Here is a 19,664-nt window from a genome sequence, read left to right on the forward strand (position 1 = left end):
AACCTGGCCTCGGCTTGAAGTGGTACCAAGCCAAGCATGCAACGAGGCCACTTTTGACCACTCTCCCAGCCACCCAGAGCAGCCAGACGGCTCTCATCAACCTGCCCAGGTGGCCTGTGACATGCTGTACGTCCAGGCCTAGGGTAATCTGTGTCTGTCGCTCCAGGACCGACCTTATTGCGCAGTGCGGGCAACTATGTGGATGGCCACTACTTCACACCCCCCTGCTGCGGTGTGTTGCGAAACGAGCGAGGGTATACTTGTCGCTATTAATAGAGCAACGCTCACGAGTTAGCCCCAACGGCCAGCGAATCACCGTGGCCTGGCCAAATTTGGTCTGCAGCTGATAATTTCAACTCACCAATCGTTGCCCCCGCCATTCCTGCACGCTGAGCGCGGCCTTAGTCTCTCGGCGCCACGGCGGCTTTGGGATCTCTCTTAGATCTGTCCTAATTATGGCTTGGATGGAAACCCAATGTCATCAGGAAATGTTGCTGCGGATATTGCTCAAACTTCTTAAGAGGTCGCAGAATCCGTCTTGAAAACACCAGCCTGAAGATGGTTCACCCCTCCCCTCGGCAGCTGACCGCCATTGTCTAAGACCGCGTTCCTTGGCAGGTCAACGTCGTGTCAGGTGAAATCTCGAGGCTAGCGCTGGGTCGTCCAGGTTCCCTGACTCGGCTGCAGAACTCATGGTTCAGGAAGCCAAGAAAGCAACAATCAATGTCAATTGCCTCAACACGCGTCCAGCTTGTACAACTGCTGTCATGCTCTCAGCAGCCGCATTCGTAACCTCTTTACAGCTTCGCATATTGCGATTCGGGATCAGCCGTTACAAACCCTGAACCTGGATGGTGTTCCAGGCTCTGATGTTGCTTCCTGTCCTGTGCTCAGCAGTGTAAAACAGCAATTGAAGTCCATGAAGACTCGTCTCCCCTTGCCAATGTGGCTGTCTATTCTGGTTCCATTACAGGAGACAATGGCTTGCTTCGCCGAGCGCTATATTCGGATCACTAAATGTGCCATTAAGTACATACTAAAGGTTAAGTGCTTTGATGACTCAGAATGCGCCTGCGCCAGCTTTAGAAACTTGCTCGACATGGAATTCCAGAATAACGAAGAATGCGGGCTATCCCGGCCACTAGCTGTCAAACTTTGGTCCAACACATACTCTGTCGCTAGATTCATACACGTTCAGAAACCCTCGGCCTGTCCACCTGATACTTCTAGTCGAGTTATTGATGGTAGTTCAACGGGCAGGTGTAAAAACATATTTGCTTCCTCGTTGTCAAGTGGCGTGGCTGTTCATCAATCACCATTTGCTCCCCTGCGTGCGTTCGTTAGGTCCGTTCCCAATATGTACCGCGGACGATAACATTCTCAGTCGGTTATAACTACCAACAAACAATAGTTTTGCTCCCATCAGTCCAACAATGCGATGCTCCTACGACACTTGAGCCGCGGTTGCGTGATGATGCAGAGTGATTTAGCCGATCGTTCGAACGAAACATCGGAGGCTCTGCGCACACTTTGCAGAGTAACATCTGAGAGGGTATCCCCAGATGTTTGGCCGGAACCGTACAATAACATTATGCTATAGTTCGACGGCTTACGATATTTACATTCCCTCTGATATTTGCGCAGCCACAGTATGATGAGCTACGTAAGCCGTTGATGTAGATTGCGAGCTTTGAGCGCTCCGTGATATGCGTGTTGATTTGTGGACACGGCGAAAATACAAGATCCCAGAGGACGCTGTGCTGGAACGGTGGGGCCTTTTTTCTGCTATTTTCGACGCAAGTGGAGTTCGGACAACCTGAAACAACGGGGTCTGCAAAACTGGCGCCTACCAGATGACTCCTCTGATTGGATTTGGGAGGTACTGCAGCGCCTTTCGCCGACCGCGACTGAAGCTCCTTTCATCCCAACTTCCAACCGCTTTCGCATCGCTTTGCTTGCAAGCGTGAACTGGTCCAGGCCGCCGCCGTCCCAGGACTGCGGCTCAGACGTACGTGCCATGTTTAATTTGTGGCCCTCCTCAGTATCTTCAGACAAGATATTCACCACTGTTGTTGATGTCTAAACACACCTCATCCGAGTCCCCCCTCCTGCCCTGTCCAATTGCTGATCTCATGACGGCACTTTGATTGATTTGGGCCAGTATCTCGGACTTGCTGTCTCAACACAGACATCTGGATCCGTTGCCTTGCGGTTCCTTTACCCCAAGGCGATCATTAATGTCCGGCAGCAGGGCCGTAAATACTCCGATTGAGTCGATTTAAATCTGCACTATACGCACCGGCCTCTTTGCCACCTACCGCGAGGGCCCGCGCATGACCAGCCTCGTATCCGTTACCGGCGTGGGCCGAGCATTCATGCGATCTCTGCTTTTTGATTTCAAGTCTAGTTTGTCCTAGACCGCAAGCTAGTCCTTTAACTCTATTCTTTACTTCTTCTGTGTTGAACTGATTGAAACTTCATTACTGTCGTATCTCCCGTCACTGACTACCCAACGAAATGCCCAGGTTTATACATTAGACACGGCAAGATATTGGATTGAGCAGAGTGCTGTAGGAGTGTTAGATATAGAGTTTTGCCTCCACGGTCATCTCATCCTCATGACGAAGCCGATGTCACCCAAGCAATGAGGCCTTGTCCCGCAAGCCAAACATGTCGCCGCTTTCGCATTGTTCACTTGATTGGGAAAAATGCACCATCAGTTCGTCAAACTTTCGAAATATGCAACTTTTTCAGCCCCAAATAGCAAGCTGAGACCCTACTACAACCTTGTATGTTGGCTGGAATTTCTCGCATCTTGGTACCTTCAGTCAGGCAGTTGTAGCCCCTGGACCTCCCAGGTTACACTTCTGTACGGCAACCTTTCTTTCACCTTGGTCGGAAGTGCTGGGTCGTCTCATTTCGAAGGATCTTGCGAATGTATTTTTGTTGCAAGGACAAGTATCATGGGAAACTTGCAAGTCCTTGCCCCTTCATCCCATACGCTCTTCCATTCTTCGTATTCAGGTCGCATAACCAACAGTTCGTTCTTAGACCGTAAATCACTTCATCTGGTCAAACATACCATTCTTTCGAGTTCCATAGGCGAAAAAATTTCATGATGGCACCATATAGCTAAGTAACTAACAATTAATTGAAGTTTGTGGAAGAAGTGTCCTGCTACGCCAAGCTCCTCCAGTTGTCACCACAAAAATATACTCATCAGTATGGACTGAGACTCAAAACTAGTTACGTTCGTCGCCCATACCAACGAGAGGCAGATGCCAGTGAATTGTAGCACGGGATTCCAAGTTTCAATGCGGATGCTTACCGGAGTTTTGGCCTGATGCGGCCCCGTCGGATCGGAGCTGACCCACATTCTACATCAGAACCGCCCGACGGTTGATCAATCTCGGCCCACACCTGATATAACTTCCGCCCAGGTACCGAACCGACCTCTGTCATTTCCACTACCGACCTTACTGAGAAGCCTAAGATTTGACACCGTCAATACGGCAGCGGGATCTCGGTTCATAAAGAACATGTGGTTTTGGAGCCACAGGAATGTGCATCTGCCGCTGTTCTACCCTCGCTGCTTCGCCGATTCGACGGGCGAACACTTTTGCTTGCCGGCCCGACTTAATCGCCTTCTGATGCAGCTTTTGGCTATCAGTTCTGCTCGGTTCACGCGAGCACTTTTGTTGGTGGCATTCATTCGCGTCCCTGCCCATTTCAAGACATGGTGAGCCAGGCTCACGGGCCTTCGTTGGTTGGAGGTCGTGAAATGTCCGAGCTGCCCTACCCCAGCTGCAACGACACCATCATCTTCTTTAGACCTCGTTAGATGATGTTGGCGAAATTGCCTCGCGACGTCTGAAGCGGAAGAGAACCAGCACAGAAAAGAAAAGTGCACATGTCGGGGTTCTGTGCATGCAAATATCGAGGCGTTACGGAGATTTCTAATTACAGGCCCCGCATTAGCATTCGTCAAGGCCTGTCAATGTCAGAGGGGCCCAGACCCGAGTGTTTGATCATCCCCAAGGCCAGTAACCTGGACTTTCCCCTGGCGGTTCTCCGCCGAGAGATATTTTGACGATCTAAATAAACAAGAGTTCATCGTACAATGCCCGACATTACTCGCTACATGATCCTGTTGCGGCTGTTAATACGAAGTAAGGGTATGGTATCAAGTCTTGATGTGGCTGACTTTGTACGTTTCCACTCTTCGCCATTTTAGTTTGGCAGCGGGCCGTCATCATATTGATCTTTCCCCATAAGTTGAGGTATCGACCCCTGTCACGTCTCGTGCATTTAACCGCATAGCATAAATGGTTCTCTGCAGCAGCAGGACAATCGTCGCGTCGCCGATGTTGGTTATGCTGAGAATTCCTGAGTAAATAAGCACTCGGGGTAGGATATCGGCTGCAACCCCTTTCGTGTTGCAGTCTTGTCAATTGAGTGTCGGACCGCATTGGCTGACAGCTGCAGTGCGTGTTTGGCAGGACTGTGCTGTGCATGAAGGCCAATGACCTGGCTAAAGCTAATTGTGATACTCAAGACGCCGTCCGTCAACGATTGCAATGGTTTTGCTGTAATAAATCTTGATGCTGGATACTAAAGTTTGACAGGGTGGCAGGGCCTTATATTACTATCATCAGCCTGATTAATCCAGGTCTTGGTCGACGAAAATCCAAATGTGCGATGCTTGCTACGAACTCCAACACTCTCAACTACAGCGATTATCCCAGTATTACGAATATAACCAAATTACTCGACGACGTTCCTAGGAACGCCTTTTTGCCCCCAAACCCCTGGCCATGTAAATCTGCGGGTCCACTCAGCCCCTTCCTCCTCCTGAGATATCAATTGGGGCTTCTGGTTGGTCGGTTATGTGCTGGGGCCTCTTCAACGACTTCAGAGTTCACATCAAAATCTGCACACTTGTTTCGTTTCTTGCTGGCAGAGCACGGCACCTCGTTATCAAGTTGTGTACTGTGTTGTGGCGCTGTCATCGTACGGATACGACGTTCCCCGTGCAATGTTGCTCAGCGAAGCAACCGTGAGTGATTTTCCCGCCCACCGCAACTTTGCAAGTTGTCCTGATATGACGGAACATGTTGGATAGAGTTGAATGCTGTCATCGAATCAAGCGAGTATGTGCGTGGTCCTGCACGAAGTGCTCTAAGACCATCCCCCGCCCAAGACTTAAATCGTTAGTCTTGACCCACAGGGCCCCCTCGCGTCACTCCATGCATCCCATGTGGCATGTAATTCGTAATGGCCATGTTCTCAGTGCAGCTTAGCACACCGACAAGCGCATCTTGCCCAGTCTCAAGTCTCATCATAGGTTGCGACGGGAGGAGCCTGTCTGTCCCTTCATTGGGTCCCTCGCAGCGTCAATTACGACAGCTTTAATATATACACTGTGACCGCGGTCCCAACCTCGCTTTTTCGCCGGGAACTTGTCGTCAGTGTAGCTGGTTTGAGCCCAATAGACACGGGCCAAAGCTAGAAAAAATACGGAGAGAAAATGTTGGCTTCTGCTGCAGGCACGGGAAGTTGTTTCTAAGACCCAATTCTTCTGCTCGAATCTGTGACCTCTCTGCACTCGAGTGGGCTATCGCGGAGCTTTCTGTCGACTACTTTGCATCCCGTGCATCCATCCCAGCTTGTCGGGAGCTAGCTGTCCAAATGATCGACCCCGTCACTTGCTCCTGCTCATTTTCCAGACCCTATTTTCCTATCCTGACACCTACCTCTGCAACCCCAAACTTCACCTCATCGGAAAACTCGTGTTCTCTTTTTTCTTGAATCCTCCATCGTCGGGCCCGCCAACCCGTTACAGCCTCCTCTTTGATCCGCAGATTCCGCCCAGCGGTGCACAGGTGGACGTTCGCTTATCCATGGATCTCCTGGGCATTAATGCAACAGATTGTCCACTTGGAGACGGAGCCACAGCATCACTGGAATAGGGCAGTACAAGGTCAATAAAAAAACACTGGGGCGTTTTGCCGAATGACTAGGTTCTGAGAACTGGAAACAAGTTCATCGGCCTTGACCATGGCATCGAGTTTCGCAGCGCATCCATCTGACGCTGTGGCGGCTTCAGCTCAAGCAACGGCCACAACTCCAACTGAACAATTTGACGAGTCCTGGTCCGACTTATCATGCGCGCCTCCATCTTTCTGCAACAACAGCAACTATCACGCCCACCGCCAAAGCCACAACCCGTCCAAACTGCCAGCTTTCCGCTTTGCCGACCTGCAAAAAAAGTCGCTTGCACTGCCGTCATTGCTGCACCAAAAGGGAATTCCACCCTCGCCTGTCTCCCCCGACCACGACGAAACAATCACACAAGCAACAAGCACGCACCAACGGCACAATCACAATCCTGTCTCACCCGAACAATCAACCGCGAACGCGTCCCCGAAAACGAGTCCAACCAGGTCTCGGGCATCCACGTTGCAGACGGCAACGGCCTTGCCCTCAAGTAACGTGAAGCGGTCCGTATCTCTAGATTCATCGACCGCAGCAGCTCAAGTGCAGCACCAGCATCAGCGCCAGAAGTCTGCGTCGGCAGCACAGGCAGATCCGAGCGGCATCAAGTCACCGACCGACTCCACTACAACCATAGTGGCTGCACGGTCGCAAATACAACGCGCCCCAGCTTCTTACAGTTCAAATGGTATAGAGACTGCGACCGGTTCCCCTTCGGCATTGAGCACCAAACGGCAAAACTCTGTTGACGGTAGTCAAACGTCAAGCAGACCGCCTTCCGACGACGTCACTAAAGATTGGGCGCAGGGCCAAAGAGAGCTACTGCTCCCAAAGACGGTGCAGCGAGCCGATGATAAGAAAGGCTTGGTACGACGTCCACCAGTCTCCTACAAACCACCAACCACGGCCAACGCAGGAACTACAACCGCCGTACCGCCGATTCGATCATTTCGGTCCTCAGGCTCCCGGAGAAGCCTTGTTCTCGATATGAACATCCGAAATATGCGCTCCTACGACGGGGGCGACGACTACACCGATAAAACCCACCGAGACAGAACCCTGAGGGCGCTTGAAGGCCGACAGGACGATGATGTTCAGCAGTTGACACCACCCGATTCGGCTACCGACCAGCCAGATATCGACGACAGCGGCGACGTGTTTCTAAGAATCGCACAGGAGGATCGCCGACGGGCCGCTGGTGAGAATGGCGGCTACACGGAAAGCTCCAGCGCAGTTGTAAGTCGGACAAGCTTTCCCTTTTTCAGTATTTCGTGGTTATCTAGAGGTATTCCCCTTGCTCGCGCTTGGATGGTACTAGCATCCGACCGCCCTCGCTGCCGCACCAGTTGTCATTTAAGGGACGGTCTTGCGCACCGATGACCGACGGACCAAAGTATATTTCTCCCCATTCAGGATGTGGTGCTCCTGTCACGAGTCACACCCTTTAACCGTTCAACATATTATCCCTGCCACGGTGGAATGAACTGCCATTAAAACGCGCGCCCCGTCATGGAGATGTCATTAGACCAAAGCCACTGACCGCCAATCTGCTAATAGTCCCGAGTCGTACGGTCGGCGCACCGTCGCCCATTGTCGGCGGCTATTCCGTCATACCAGCCCACATCGCCGCCTCAGGTCTTGAGGCGCTTGTCGGATCAGCCAGAGACTTCAAGAGCCAGAACTTATGGCAAAGACCAATCAGCCGAGCGCATCACTCGTACATTAACCTACAGGGGATTGGCGAGAGAGAAGACTACAGACGACTCCAAGCCTAAAGGAAGTGGTATCCCCTCGAGACCTTCGCCGCTGACGCCGCGGTCATTGGCTTTCCAGGATGGTTCGTCAGAAGGCGCTTCTGCGTACAACCGTAGGCGGCAGTCCATTACCGACTCGCGCATGTCCTCCCTCAAACAATCTGCACTCTCCCCTTATACCCACGGACGCACCTTTAACTCCTCTCCTCTCGTGCCCAAAGCTATGGAATCTCAAAGAAATGAAAGCACCCAACAGACTGACCACAACGGTCATGAGGGCACCGATTCTTCTGCGTCTACAGCCGCACCATCGACAGTATGGGACGAATTGGATGACATGAAATCTCGCATACACCGCCTCGAATTGACGGGCAAGCTTCCTGCCACGTCTGGTGCAGCTATTTCTCGAGCAACAGAGGAGCGGCCACCTACCGCTACCACAAATGCCACTACCATGTCCGCGTCACCGAAGCGCGGTTCCGGCAGCGCCGTACAACAAACTGATGTTGTCAGTACAGCATCTTCACAAAGGGAGGGTCATCCCATCCTCCAATCCGCCCTGAACAAATCTAAACCATTCTTGGGGTCCGATATCTACAGTGCACTGGAGACAGCCGCTACAGATGCTCTGGCTCTTGCCGCCATGATTGGCCCCGCTGGTCAACCCGGCCCCATCTCAAGCGGCGCGAGCAACATTGGTAGCGGTGGTAATATCACAGATCGTCAACTACGGCGAAAAGCGGATAGTATCTGCCGTAGTTTGACGGAACTGTGCCTGGCCCTCAGTGAAACCGCAGCTCAGATCAAGCAGCAACAGGAACCAGCTCGAGCCTCAACGCCGGACCCCAAATCCGAACCCGACCTGGAAGCCAGTCCCACAATTACTAGATTCTCCGGACTGGCTGCGCAAAGACGATCAAGTGCAGCCCTCATAGAACGCAGCCCGGCAGCCCTGACAACAAGCCCCAGAACACTTACTCGACTCGAGGAGAAACGTAATAGTATGATGTTTAATACACTGCCCAGCCCGAGCTCCCGGTACGGAGCGAATATCCCTCCAACGCCGGAACGGTCTGCTCGAAAAACGTCTTTGATGGTTTCCCGCACCCGTCGTGCGGTAACGGAAGAGCCCGAAGACCAAGTCGGACGCCAGACGACCATGTTGAGAACTCGCCGTGCGGGAACGGAAGAGCCTGAGGAGCCACCTTCGGGTCGCAAGTCATCTCTGCTTCGAACTCGTCGAGCCGCTGCTGATTTTGATGACGAAGAAACGATTCGGTTTCGAGGTCCTGCGCGCGCCGCCACAGAGGCCGCCGCTACTAAGCCAGCTGGAAGCCGTGAATACAACTCACACATGCCATTGCCATCCATCGAGACCAATTCTTTAACCTCGTCAGCTTTGCCTAGACGGCGAGTGGCGTCATCGATACTAAGCACTCGATTAGTCCAACCATCCACTACGTCGGGATTACCGGGGCGCCGATACTTCGATCGGTCAACAGGGGATCGGGATACCTCCAACGTCGGTGAGAGACCGGCCGAAGATAGAGGCCAGAGACAATATTCACTCAGTTCGAATATTGGTCTCGGGCGAACAATGAGTACAAACAAGAGAGCGAGTATGATGACGAACAGCTCGACGGCGGCCCAAGCTGGTGGCTACCGATGACGAATGCCATGACTAAACATCAAATGGTGACGATTTGTACTTCTTATATTTTTATTCGATTCGGCAAACATGATCATCCTATGCATTAAAAAACGGTATGATTAGACCAACCTTTCCTTCCTAATACCCCCTCCCCTTCCCCGGCTGTATTGGCCCAGCATTTTACGACGTTTTTTTTCGCGCATGGCGGACAGGGCGAGCATCAACATTGTTCTGCAGCCTGTATTTCATTGGGAAAATCAAGACCATTGTTGGAGCCCACAATCGAAAATGGCATCGACCCAGGGGAAACTCTCACCGATGATGGACGAGAGAGATCACCCTGTTTCAGATATGAACTATGGCTCGGCGAGCCGCAATCCCACTGCTGGCGACGGGCGTCAATGCGATCAGCGGAGTAGGTCTGACATTTGTTTGTGGCGCTACAGTCGCCGGAGAGGAACTGCGGCATGGAGTTATATTATGGCCAGGGCTTTGGCAAATGGTGGAAAAGCGATGCTTGCGAGAAGGATCCCCTTATCGGCCCCTTGCCGATGCTAGTTATCTGGCAGTCTTTTGTCCTTCATGAGGGTAGAGTGAGAACAGAAGCGATGTACTGTAAATAGTGTCTGTGGAACCAATGGTAATGTGTGCATACTTTATGTTTTTTTTGGAAGGGAGCTTTTGCTCCCTACGGAGTAGTAGGCCAGCTTGTTCTGACGGGAATGATTGGGTGGTTATATGTGAAATTATGCGGCAGGACGTGGGCTCGGGTGTTCAAGGTCTATATTTAGGGTATTGACGTTTAGTTCTGCGGACCTCGAATAGCACCACCATAGGGCCCAAACAGATGGGCAAGAAGCCGCCCCCGTTCTTTTGTAGTTGTTTCTTGCACGGAGTGGTGCGGTGAATTTGATACAGGAATTTCATCTTTTAATGGTGACTCAGGCCGGTCGGTTTTGGGGCGGAATATCGATTGGGGCCCCGACAATTTTCCTTCAATCTCCGGTTTATACTTTCAGCATCACTGATCTATATAAAATGCCATAAACACCAAACAGCAACCGATTACTAGAATCTTCTACACACCTTACAAAATCTCCAAAACTGGATCCCCGCATCCTCTTGCGCAGAGTAGTTTCCAGCTTCGGACGTGTCAATCTCGCCAGTCGCATAATCATCGCCCAAAGCCATAATTCAAGTATCGCTCCGGGTGGATCGACGGAGAAGATGGCGGACGAGTACGACAACGATTTGGAGGAGAAGTTCAAGATCCGCACTCCCAAAGTACCCAAGAGCGGTAAGGGTCCGCGCGAAGGAAGAGGAGGAGGCGGTGGAGGTGCTGGTCCTGGGAGGGATGTCCAGATCTCCAAGGCGCTGTCGACGCTGTTGAGACACCAGGCGCAGTCCGCGGGGGTGGAGCTGAATAGCGAGGGGTTTGCGAGGTTGGATAAAGTGGTAAGTTAATGTTCTTGGTTTCTTGTTCTAGGATCAGATCAGGTTGGGGAGCGGAGGATATTTGAAACGACGTCCACGGCAGACTGGATTAGATGAACAGACGAGACATGATGGTTATTATCAACCGAGGTTCTATACCAGCTGCTGGCAGGATACCGACTCTATCAGACCTCTTATCGTTCCACCAGATGAGAGGAGTCGGATACAAGAGACGCGGTCACAAGAAAGCTAGCCAGCTGACCGCACTCCCCTCCATCCCGCCCGTCGATTATGTACCTATGTTCCAGTTCGTACTAACACCACCAACCAGCTCTTATGGCCACGCATCCGCTCCCTCCAGCCAACATTCGCAGACATCCAGCGTGAGGTGCAAACCAACGCTAAGCAGCGCTTCAGCATGAAGCTCAACCCCGCCACCACCACCACAGATTCAACCGAGCCGGCCGACTGGCTCATCCGCGCCAACCAGGGTCACAGCATCGAGCTGTCCAGCGAGGGCATTCACACGCCCATTACCCTTGACGCAGGCAATATCCCCGATGTCGTCGTCCACGGCACATACTTTGCTTTTTGGCCACAGATTATAGAAGGCGGCGGGCTAAAGAAGATGGGTCGGACGCACGTCCATTTTGGCACTGGGTTTCCCGAGGACGGAGCTAAAGTCGGTGAGGGAAAGGGGAAGCAGCAACAGGCCCATGAAGCTGGTGACGGAACGGCTGCAGCATCCGAGCAGGGTCAAGGCAGGCCCAAGGTCGTGAGCGGGATGCGGAGCGATGCCGAAGTGCTAGTGTTTGTCGACGTGGAGAAGAGTCTAAAAGAGGGCGACATGAGCTGGTGGCTCAGCTCCAACAAGGTCGTTCTCACCGCGGGAAACGCGGATGGCGTGGTGCCGACTAAGTATTTTAAGGAGGTCAGGGGACGGAAACAGGGGGTGGGAGAGCTGTGGAGGGATGGGGAGAAGGTGGCTGATCTGCCCGAGGGGGTGATTGCGAGGGTGCCGCAAGGGAAGAACACACGAGGCGTCGGTGGTGGTCGTCGCGGGGGTGGCCTAGGGGGGAAGAGAGGGGGGAGGAGAGGGGGGAGGAGAGGGGGGAGAGAGTCATGAAGTTCACAGGGGCGGCTTGTGATAGCTGGGGTTTGATGGCTACATATCAGATCGATCGTTATTCTCTTGAGAGAAGCCATCAAGCCATGAAGTACGAAACTTTTCCTTATCACAGATCGCCAAAAAGCCGGAATGAGTATGCAGAAATGCCTCGTTATAGACAAGCATGGTCCATTTGGTCGTATGTTGCCCATGACGGATCTGACCCTAGAAGGCGACCAACGCAGTGTCAAGTGTAATACAACTACTGGCTCGTTCACAATTGACCTCACATCCACGCCACTTGTGCAGTCTCACATTGAAGTCATACCTAGGACATATAATTAGATTTTCCAATAAGATACTCTCTCAACTGGGTGCGAAGCGTAGACATGTTGCTGCCATGAAATGAGCCCAGCATTCGGGGATTTGTTGCAATTCAGCAAATGGCAGTTATGCACTTCATGGAACCAATCTATACAAGTGATGATACATATATTCCAAATGGGGTGATCATTGCTGATCTGAGTAATTCACATGCCTAAAGATCGATGGTATCTAGTGCTACATGCAAGAAGCTTCATTATGTGCACAATATAGCCTCGTGGAAATCAGTTATACTCTCTCATGGGGGACTAACAAAGCACCCCGAAACTTTCCTGTTCATCTCCATCAATGGTAGTTCAGCTCCGGATTCGCCCTGAAGTTACATCGACACCGACACTCGGGCACAGGACACTCTACGTGACGGGTGAACCACTGCCTCGCATGGTCCAGATGCAGGACGTGCTCGCACTTGAGACAGAAAGTCGGGAACCTAGCTGCGACCTTCTTCTCTAGATCTGTCGCCGACTCGGGCCTGTCGCTGCGCGGGATACCCACCACTTCCAGGCAGATGACGCAGCGGGGCAGGTGGCGACCACACGTCGGACAGCTCACACCGGCGTTGATGCTCGTCGTCATCAAGGGATTTCTCCGCTCCCCGGCCGATGGCGGGCCAGATCCTGTCTTGGACAGCTCGTACTCGGCATCGCAGTAGATGCAGCGTAGAGCGATCTGGCGGGACGGCGGCTTGACGGTCGGGAGGTCACCTCGTTTGCTCTTTTTAGTGCTCTCCACTTCGAATTTAGTCCGCTGATAGAAGGCCTTGTAGCGTTGCAAATAAGCTCGGTATGCGTTGCGCCAGGCGAGGCAACGGTAATCGTCAATGTAACGTGGTGCACAGATAGATAGTACTAGAGTGGCCGTCTGGACATCGTGAAATTTCTCAACGTACTTGGCGAAGATGTCGATGAGATTGTCCGTGATCCCCGTGAGTACAATGCCCTCAATGTCGCCCGTGTGGATGGCCTTGGCCACCTGCCTGTCGAGCCATGCTGTCAGCCTCTCATCGTTGAAGTACCGGAAAGCTATGAATGTGCGCTCTCTAAGCGGCAGAGATTCTTGGTTAGCGATCGACTCCCAGTCGTTCGTAGCGATCAAAGATGAGATGGCTCGTAGATATGGATCTGTCTTGGATGCCACTGCGCTGTCGAAGTCGAGCTGTTCCTTCGCCTGATGGGCGTCTACATCACCTCGTCCAATCAGCTGCAAGGCGAGCGACACAAACAGCAGCTCGGGGTACTCCGTGCTGGCAGCTTTCAGAGTTTGCACTGCTTGTTTGGTGTCGCCCATGAACAGTGCGTGTGCTGTCGTCATCGTATACCACGAGGAGTTACGCTCTGACGCCGGTGTCTTTACATAGTCATTGAAGTCCGTCTGGGAAGACCGGCCCCAGAGAGCTATCCTCGAACAGGCTCGTCTATGAGCCGGCCAGGCTGTCATCGCTCCGTCCCATCTCGGTAGCCCAGACCTTTGGTTGATGGTTTCAATACAGCTCTCGAAGGTTGCAGCATCCGGCGGGACGATTCCCTCACCCAGTCTGGATGCTGCTTGACGGCCTGCGACGCCATTAGTTGAGTTCATGTCAGAACTACCTGTGAAAATACCTAGATCGTTTGCCCAAATAGCGTGCACCCCCATGTAGCTAAGATCCAGACCTAAGGCCACCATACCTTCATCAGCCGCATCCTGTGCTGCCCCTATCGATAATTAGTCTGTTTTCATCAAGTACGTGGATGCCACTGACCAGCGATCCAATCCCACATGTCCCGGAGCCACGGATCGTCCGACACGATGTCTCGGTTTGCTGCAAAATCGAACAGATATTTATCCTTAGCACGGAGAAGAGCAACGTGGTCGAGAACCAGCTGAGCTTCTTTGGGGAATCCTTTCGTGTCGAGGCTCAAGCTGAGCAGTTTCTCATGCGAATGTCGATTTGAGCGCGTTACGGCCTTGCCTGCAGCAACCCCTTCTGTCTTTGGGGCGATTTCCTTACGACTCGGATGATGTTGCCCATATCCAGCCTTGGACTTGCTCACTTTCAGGTGCTGCTTAGAGTAGTTTCTCAACCCTCGCAACTTGTCTGCCATGGTCGCTCCATGTGTGAATAAACGAGGGAGAGGCGCAGTAATCGCCTCGGCATCTTCAACACAAGCATGTTCTGGTGAGCGGGGCTGTAGCGCCTTCTCTATAATAGTCTCGATGTCCGCTTTCTCTTCTCCGAACAGGGGTATGTCAGAAAGTGCATTCTCAATAAGTATAGACCCCATCATCTCTGAGTACTGAGGTCCTTCGAGCTGCATAAAGTCATGATAGTTGCTGCCATCTACAAACAGATCAGTCATGATCATCCGTAGGCACATGTTAAATCATACCTTCATCGCCACGGTAGGGTGGCTGCCATGGGACCATCTTGTAGACATGCTCTGACGTGTATGAGGGCTTCTCGAGAATGTCAAAAGCGCCGTTGGCTCGCAAAACTACAACCCTTGGAGTCAAGACTGGGGAATCAAGGGTAATCCAGTCGAACGAGACAATTCTATCGGATTTCTTGGGGTCGTAACTGTGATCAAGCTCATAAGATCTCCGCACTTGCAATAGCTCAGGGCTGCCTTGATACTCCATGTCAGGTGTGGTGAACTCCTTGTGTGTGTCCATGATCTTGAGCTGGCCGGTCCGGGATAAGACGGCCAGCAAGCCTCTGTGATCTCGACAGTACCGCACCGAGCGAATTAATGAGTGCTTATCTTCATCTCGATCGGCCTGGACGTCAATAGCTCGATCCAGCCTCAATGCAGCCCCCCAAGGCAAATCGTCTGTATCAACAGCGTCGAGATATACTGGAGAAGAAGATGTGCGTGAAATCGCTCTTCGATCCCAGACCATGACGCCTGGCTGATCGAGCGCCGAGGAAGCGAAGTAGTTCTGGTCCGCATAATCGATGGCCAAGTTGTTGTTACACTTGGTCTGATTCGTTATGGCGGGAACATGGGGATCTTTGCAGCATTAGCCTCATCCGATACAGACTATAGGCATGGGCGAAGACTACCTCGGAGATCGTAAATTCGGATTCCCGAATTCTTGATCGCTACCGCAAGGAGCTGGTTGTTATCCTCGAAGAACTTGACACTTGAAACGGCAACACTGGGCTCTAAGCGATGAATAGGTTCAATGAGCGTTGAATCGTCAACGGGAAAGCCGGGTGTGGTCGAGTCCATGTGACAGATTCGATTCACATCCCATATATGCAGACATTGATCATTCCGGACTCGTTCCAGACCAACAGCTAGAAGATTGCCTGTGTTGAAGGCCACAGCTTGGCAGACACGTGGATTCCTCAGCTTCAGTTCCAAGTAATGATTTAGATTGTCATCAACGCGGAGAAGATTGACAACACCATTCGATGTGCCCACGGCGACGAGGCCGGGAATGGTCGGGGACCAGTCATAAGTGGTCAGCGGAGGAAAGTCGTCATGCTTGGACAGCTTTTGAAAATCAAACTTGCCGCGCTGCGCATGACCAGTTGGCTCATAAATCTGCACAACACGATGCTGTAAATTGATGTGCAGAAAGCTGTCGTATGTCGCATTGGGCGACCACTTGATGAGACCAGGCTCTGGGCGATCCATGACTGCGTTATGGTGCTGGATGCTAGAGTCTTCGTTGAACTGATATTTGACAGGAGCTCGCCGCTTCAGAGCCTTATAGGGCCACTTGAGCTTTGGGGGGATGTCATGAGTTGCAGCACTGAATGTGATTGTAACTTTAGACAGCTCCCCTTGAGAGTATTATTAGTATGACAACTATTCACCCCGATCAGGCATGATCAGTCTTGATAGGCAGCCTCACCTATATTTCGATATCATTTATTGCAATGGAAGAATGCAGCTTCCCAGAGCCGGGGAAGGTCAAGGTCAAGATTGATGCATTTGCATGAGTTGCGGTTCATTGGTTGGCCCAAAGTCCATTGAAGATATACCAAGTACCACCGGTACAACGCCGGTTAAATTATACCCCGGGTTCCGCTTTATTTTTCTCTGGCTTCAAAGTCCGTCGCAGCCCGTTCTTAATTCCCCAGGTGCATTTTTCTGCGACTTCTACTTCCACTAGTCCAAAGAGCGAGACCAGAACACACACCTTCCATCATGGGTGATTCAAAGAGAAAGTTCTCAGATTACGAGGAAGCAGGCTCTGGCAGGAAGGATGCTAAGCCTCGAGAATACGTCCCGGGTCTTCACCCATCGAAGCGAGCCAAGAACAAGAACGGCAAGAAGACCAAGGCAAAGCCCAACAACATCAATTGGGTAAAGAAACGAGCGCGGACGATCGAGAGAAAGTTCAGGACGGGGCAAAATCTTCCAGCTAACATCAAGAACGATATGGAGAGGGAGTTGGAGCATCACAAGCAGAAGATCGAGGAGGCTGAGGATTCGAAAAAGACGAAGAAAATGATCAAGAAGTACCACATGGTGCGATTTTACGGTACGTCACGTCCCTTATACCTAGGAATGTTCGCGAGTTGTGTTCTCAGACATGCCACAGAACGAAAGAAGGCAGACCGGCTCGCCAAACAGATCGAGAAACAAATTGCCGAATCCCAAGATCCTGAGGAAATCAAGAAACTCGAGGAAGACCTGCACATCGCCCAGATAGACAGCCTCTACGCCAAATTCTTCCCACTGCGCCAACGCTATGTCAGCTTATATCCCGTAGCCACGCTAGGTCTGGAAGTTAATGGTGGAGAGAAGCCCGAGACGGCAAGTTCGGCAGCAAAAGCTCTCAAAGCCGAGAGACCTTCCATGTGGCCTACGATAGAGAAGCTTGCGAAGAAGGGCATTCCTGCATTGCTTGAATTCAGAGATCGAAAGCTGGCATCAGATTCTCGATCCAAGGCACCAAAGGAGCGCCCATCGAAACACTCTTTCGCGACCAAGGCCGAGGCTCTCAAGGCAAAGAGCAAACTCACTCCGGATGCCGCTGCTACTCGGCCAGGAGAGGGTAGGATGTTCTTGAAGAACCCAAACAAAGCGAAGTCAGGTGCAGCTGCTTCATCAGATTCTTCGGACTCAGACTCGGACAGCGATGGCGGGTTCTTTGAGAAGTAGAAGAAGTACCTACAGAAAATCACAACGCATTGATACCCAGCGAGAGAGAGAGAGAGAGAGAGAGAGATGGAGAGCTCGCGCGAGAAAGGAAGTTTGTTACTGGGTCTCAACCCACCATCACAATCCACAGCAATTGTAGATCTATATGAGTTTATGTGTTATACGGAGTAAAAGGTTTCATTCATTAAAGCTACCACACGCTACATGAAAGTCACTGGTAACAGAGAGACCAGTGCTATTACACATACATGAACTCGGGAGAGACACATTAGGAAAATTGTCTTGGTAATGTACTTTGCACTTTCTGCATAGCCCCGCTATTTGATCATTACGATAACCCCGCCAAGTTGCAAATTTAACTACCATGAGGACAATCACGGTCTGGACTCATGGATATAACCAGCTCTGAAAGAAACTTTTTGTCTGATTTCCTTTCATGAACCCGGCAATTTTAGACAGTGTCACGTTCATGTATCTTAAGTGACATTCTTTGCAATTCCACGTTGTCGTACTTGTGGTGCCAAAATATCCACCTTAGCCGGCCACTCAAACGCAGCACTCCCCGATCACACCCCCACATGACCACGACTTGAAGTGAGGCTGCAACGTTCAACGTCACTTCGATACCACGATGGCTGTTGCTTCGTCAATCTACACTGAGATATCTGAATGGGCCCTGCAGCAACGGGACCATGAAGCTGCGCATGGTCAACCTGCACCGCTTTCCCCAGCTCAGCGCAAGGCGCTTCAGGACTTGCATAATGCTATAAGGCCATCGCAAATTGAACCTGATATCGGGGGCATTGATTGGGTCAGCTTGCTTCATCGTGAGTTCCCTCTGTCTTTTCTATAACATGTAGGCCCCCGGCATTTTCGAGAACTGCTCAGAAGTTATGATGTTATTTTCACATTCACTCGCCTGCTTTCTCAAACCAAACACTAACAAACCCCATAGGATATCGCAATGCCTACCCAGACCCCAACTCAGGTGTCATTTTCAAGGAAGAGCCCGTTGTCCCCTCAGCACCCCCGCGCTTCACCTGCTCCGTCCAAATCAAGGAGAACAGCGCTCCCTTCCCGGGTCCCGGCACGGGCCTCATCAACGACGCCGTGCCCTCCTTCGCCCGCAAGAAGGACGCGAAGCAGTACGCGGCCAAGTGTGCCATCGAGTGGCTCAAGATGAAGAAGTTCATCCCCGATAACACCGAGGACATGACCTTCAAGAAGCCCAAGGCGTCATCGACGAATAGTAATATTCCCACCATGACGACAACAACACCTGCGACATCCCAGCAGCAGCCGGCCGCTAAGAAGCAGCGCCGGATACCACCCACGCCGCCGGAAGCCAGGGTCATGACTCAGAACCCCATGGGTCTGGGAGATGGAGCTAACGGCAACAAACCCTTTAGCAACGGGGGCGAGCTCTCGGCCTTGTCGCTTGTGGAGCAGTACTGCAAGAAGCTCGGCATCCAGGCGCCCCGTTATAACCTGGCCGAGCAGGAGATCCGCGGATTCTGGTGCGGAAGTCCTGAGTTCGAAGTTGTCGACACGCAGCGTCTGAAGTTCCCGCCCGATATGGGGCATGTGAAGGATATCCTGGGCAAGAAACACGCCAAGGAGCTCATGGCGGACGAAGTGCTGAGGCATCTGCAGAGGGTGTACGACGAGCGGCAGGAGACGATACGGCGGGTTTTAGCGAACTTGGGCGCCAACAGTTCTATTGGACAGAATGTAGGCTGAATAAAATGCCAATCGTATGACCATGTCTGTCGAAGATTTCGAGAAGAATAACGGTCTTGAGCTGGAATGGTCAGACGATGTGTTCTTGGAATGATAGTGTATGCCTGAAAGTCCGGTACTGTTGCTTCTACGGAGCATTCTCAATGAACTGTGCAGTTCAGGAATCGGCTGAGCGAGCTGGCTACTCCCGAATACCGGAGAAACAGTTTGAGATGGAGCAAGTCGCCATTTCTTTGCATAGAATTATAGACTTACGTGTGTTGAAAGCCGATGCGAGGGAATCAGCCACCCGAAATTTTGTTATGCAAGAACATCATGCAAACGTGAAACGGCAAGTAACGAATGTAGGATATTCACCCACACGCGGCTAGACATGGATCAATACAATGTAGTAGCACCCTGTCTTTTTAACAAGTCTACAAGTGATGTCAACAACGCCATTTGGATGTCATCGAGGATCAACACGGTATACCAGTAACGATAGCTTATGCTCAAGTATG

At 51.7% G+C, this 19,664-nt stretch overlaps 7 protein-coding genes across 7 annotated transcripts; 5 read left to right on the plus strand and 2 right to left on the minus strand.

Annotated features, from left to right (window-relative positions):
* The first annotated feature begins 858 nt into the window (after positions 1-858).
* BCR38DRAFT_421050 (uncharacterized protein) lies at positions 859-1,673 on the plus strand. The gene has a single exon (XM_040859418.1). The coding sequence runs from the start codon at positions 920-922 to the stop codon at positions 1,373-1,375; it is 456 nt and encodes a 151-aa protein (XP_040720071.1). The 5' UTR covers positions 859-919; the 3' UTR covers positions 1,376-1,673.
* A 1,805-nt stretch (positions 1,674-3,478) lies between these two features.
* Positions 3,479-4,271, minus strand: BCR38DRAFT_100204 (uncharacterized protein). Its single transcript, XM_040853287.1, has 3 exons — positions 4,205-4,271; positions 4,017-4,147; positions 3,479-3,956 (listed from the first exon to the last, which is right to left on the minus strand). Exons 2-3 carry the CDS (start codon positions 4,112-4,114, stop codon positions 3,581-3,583), a joined length of 474 nt encoding a protein of 157 aa, XP_040720072.1. The 5' UTR covers positions 4,115-4,147; positions 4,205-4,271; the 3' UTR covers positions 3,479-3,580.
* A 1,927-nt stretch (positions 4,272-6,198) lies between these two features.
* On the plus strand, positions 6,199-9,249 carry BCR38DRAFT_326911 (uncharacterized protein; the record flags this gene model as incomplete). Its single annotated transcript, XM_040854817.1, has 3 exons — positions 6,199-6,500; positions 6,594-7,227; positions 7,552-9,249. Coding segments are annotated over 3 exons (2,634 nt in total), but the record flags the coding sequence as incomplete, so codon positions are not given.
* Positions 9,250-10,626: 1,377 nt separating this feature from the next.
* On the plus strand, positions 10,627-12,240 carry BCR38DRAFT_503205 (KptA family-domain-containing protein; the record flags this gene model as incomplete). The annotated part of the gene is made up of 3 exons (XM_040864873.1): positions 10,627-10,854; positions 11,165-11,519; positions 11,577-12,240. The coding sequence occupies 3 exons, from the start codon at positions 10,627-10,629 to the stop codon at positions 11,957-11,959; spliced, it is 966 nt and encodes a 321-aa protein (XP_040720074.1). The 3' UTR covers positions 11,960-12,240.
* Positions 12,241-12,436: 196 nt separating this feature from the next.
* On the minus strand, positions 12,437-16,258 carry BCR38DRAFT_421061 (WD repeat domain-containing protein). Its single transcript, XM_040859419.1, has 6 exons — positions 16,169-16,258; positions 15,369-16,097; positions 14,695-15,315; positions 14,067-14,645; positions 13,927-14,019; positions 12,437-13,878 (listed from the first exon to the last, which is right to left on the minus strand). The coding sequence occupies exons 2-6, from the start codon at positions 15,946-15,948 to the stop codon at positions 12,611-12,613; spliced, it is 3,141 nt and encodes a 1,046-aa protein (XP_040720075.1). The 5' UTR covers positions 15,949-16,097; positions 16,169-16,258; the 3' UTR covers positions 12,437-12,610.
* A 141-nt stretch (positions 16,259-16,399) lies between these two features.
* BCR38DRAFT_421064 (uncharacterized protein) lies at positions 16,400-17,840 on the plus strand. The gene is made up of 2 exons (XM_040859420.1): positions 16,400-16,801; positions 16,862-17,840. Exons 1-2 carry the CDS (start codon positions 16,465-16,467, stop codon positions 17,422-17,424), a joined length of 900 nt encoding a protein of 299 aa, XP_040720076.1. The 5' UTR covers positions 16,400-16,464; the 3' UTR covers positions 17,425-17,840.
* Positions 17,828-19,549, plus strand: BCR38DRAFT_471499 (uncharacterized protein). The gene is made up of 2 exons (XM_040862863.1): positions 17,828-18,251; positions 18,380-19,549. The coding sequence occupies exons 1-2, from the start codon at positions 18,056-18,058 to the stop codon at positions 19,162-19,164; spliced, it is 981 nt and encodes a 326-aa protein (XP_040720077.1). The 5' UTR covers positions 17,828-18,055; the 3' UTR covers positions 19,165-19,549.
* Positions 19,550-19,664: the final 115 nt, after the last annotated feature.

The sequence above is a fragment of the Pseudomassariella vexata genome, assembly GCF_002105095.1.
Source record: "Pseudomassariella vexata strain CBS 129021 chromosome Unknown BCR38scaffold_2, whole genome shotgun sequence".
In the NCBI taxonomy this organism is placed as follows: Eukaryota; Fungi; Ascomycota; class Sordariomycetes; order Amphisphaeriales; family Pseudomassariaceae; genus Pseudomassariella; species Pseudomassariella vexata.

Bases quoted from the DNA above. Each gene is read 5' to 3' on its own strand.
- BCR38DRAFT_100204 (XM_040853287.1), bottom strand. From the start codon at position 4,114: ATGAACTCTTGTTTATTTAGATCGTCAAAATATCTCTCGGCGGAGAAC. The intron at 3,957-4,016 runs GTCTGGGCCCCT...GCCTGTAATTAG, and splicing joins GGGGATGATCAAACACTCGG to AAATCTCCGTAACGCCTCGA.
- BCR38DRAFT_471499 (XM_040862863.1), top strand. From the start codon at position 18,056: ATGGCTGTTGCTTCGTCAATCTACACTGAGATATCTGAATGGGCCCTG. The intron at 18,252-18,379 runs GTGAGTTCCCTC...CAAACCCCATAG, and splicing joins TTGGGTCAGCTTGCTTCATC to GATATCGCAATGCCTACCCA.
- BCR38DRAFT_421050 (XM_040859418.1), top strand. From the start codon at position 920: ATGAAGACTCGTCTCCCCTTGCCAATGTGGCTGTCTATTCTGGTTCCA.
- BCR38DRAFT_421064 (XM_040859420.1), top strand. From the start codon at position 16,465: ATGGGTGATTCAAAGAGAAAGTTCTCAGATTACGAGGAAGCAGGCTCT. The intron at 16,802-16,861 runs GTACGTCACGTC...GACATGCCACAG, and splicing joins CCACATGGTGCGATTTTACG to AACGAAAGAAGGCAGACCGG.
- BCR38DRAFT_421061 (XM_040859419.1), bottom strand. From the start codon at position 15,948: ATGGATCGCCCAGAGCCTGGTCTCATCAAGTGGTCGCCCAATGCGACA. The intron at 15,316-15,368 runs GTAGTCTTCGCC...AATGCTGCAAAG, and splicing joins CCGAATTTACGATCTCCGAG to ATCCCCATGTTCCCGCCATA. The intron at 13,879-13,926 runs GTATTTTCACAG...ATGGCGTCGCAG, and splicing joins TATTTGGGCAAACGATCTAG to GCCGTCAAGCAGCATCCAGA.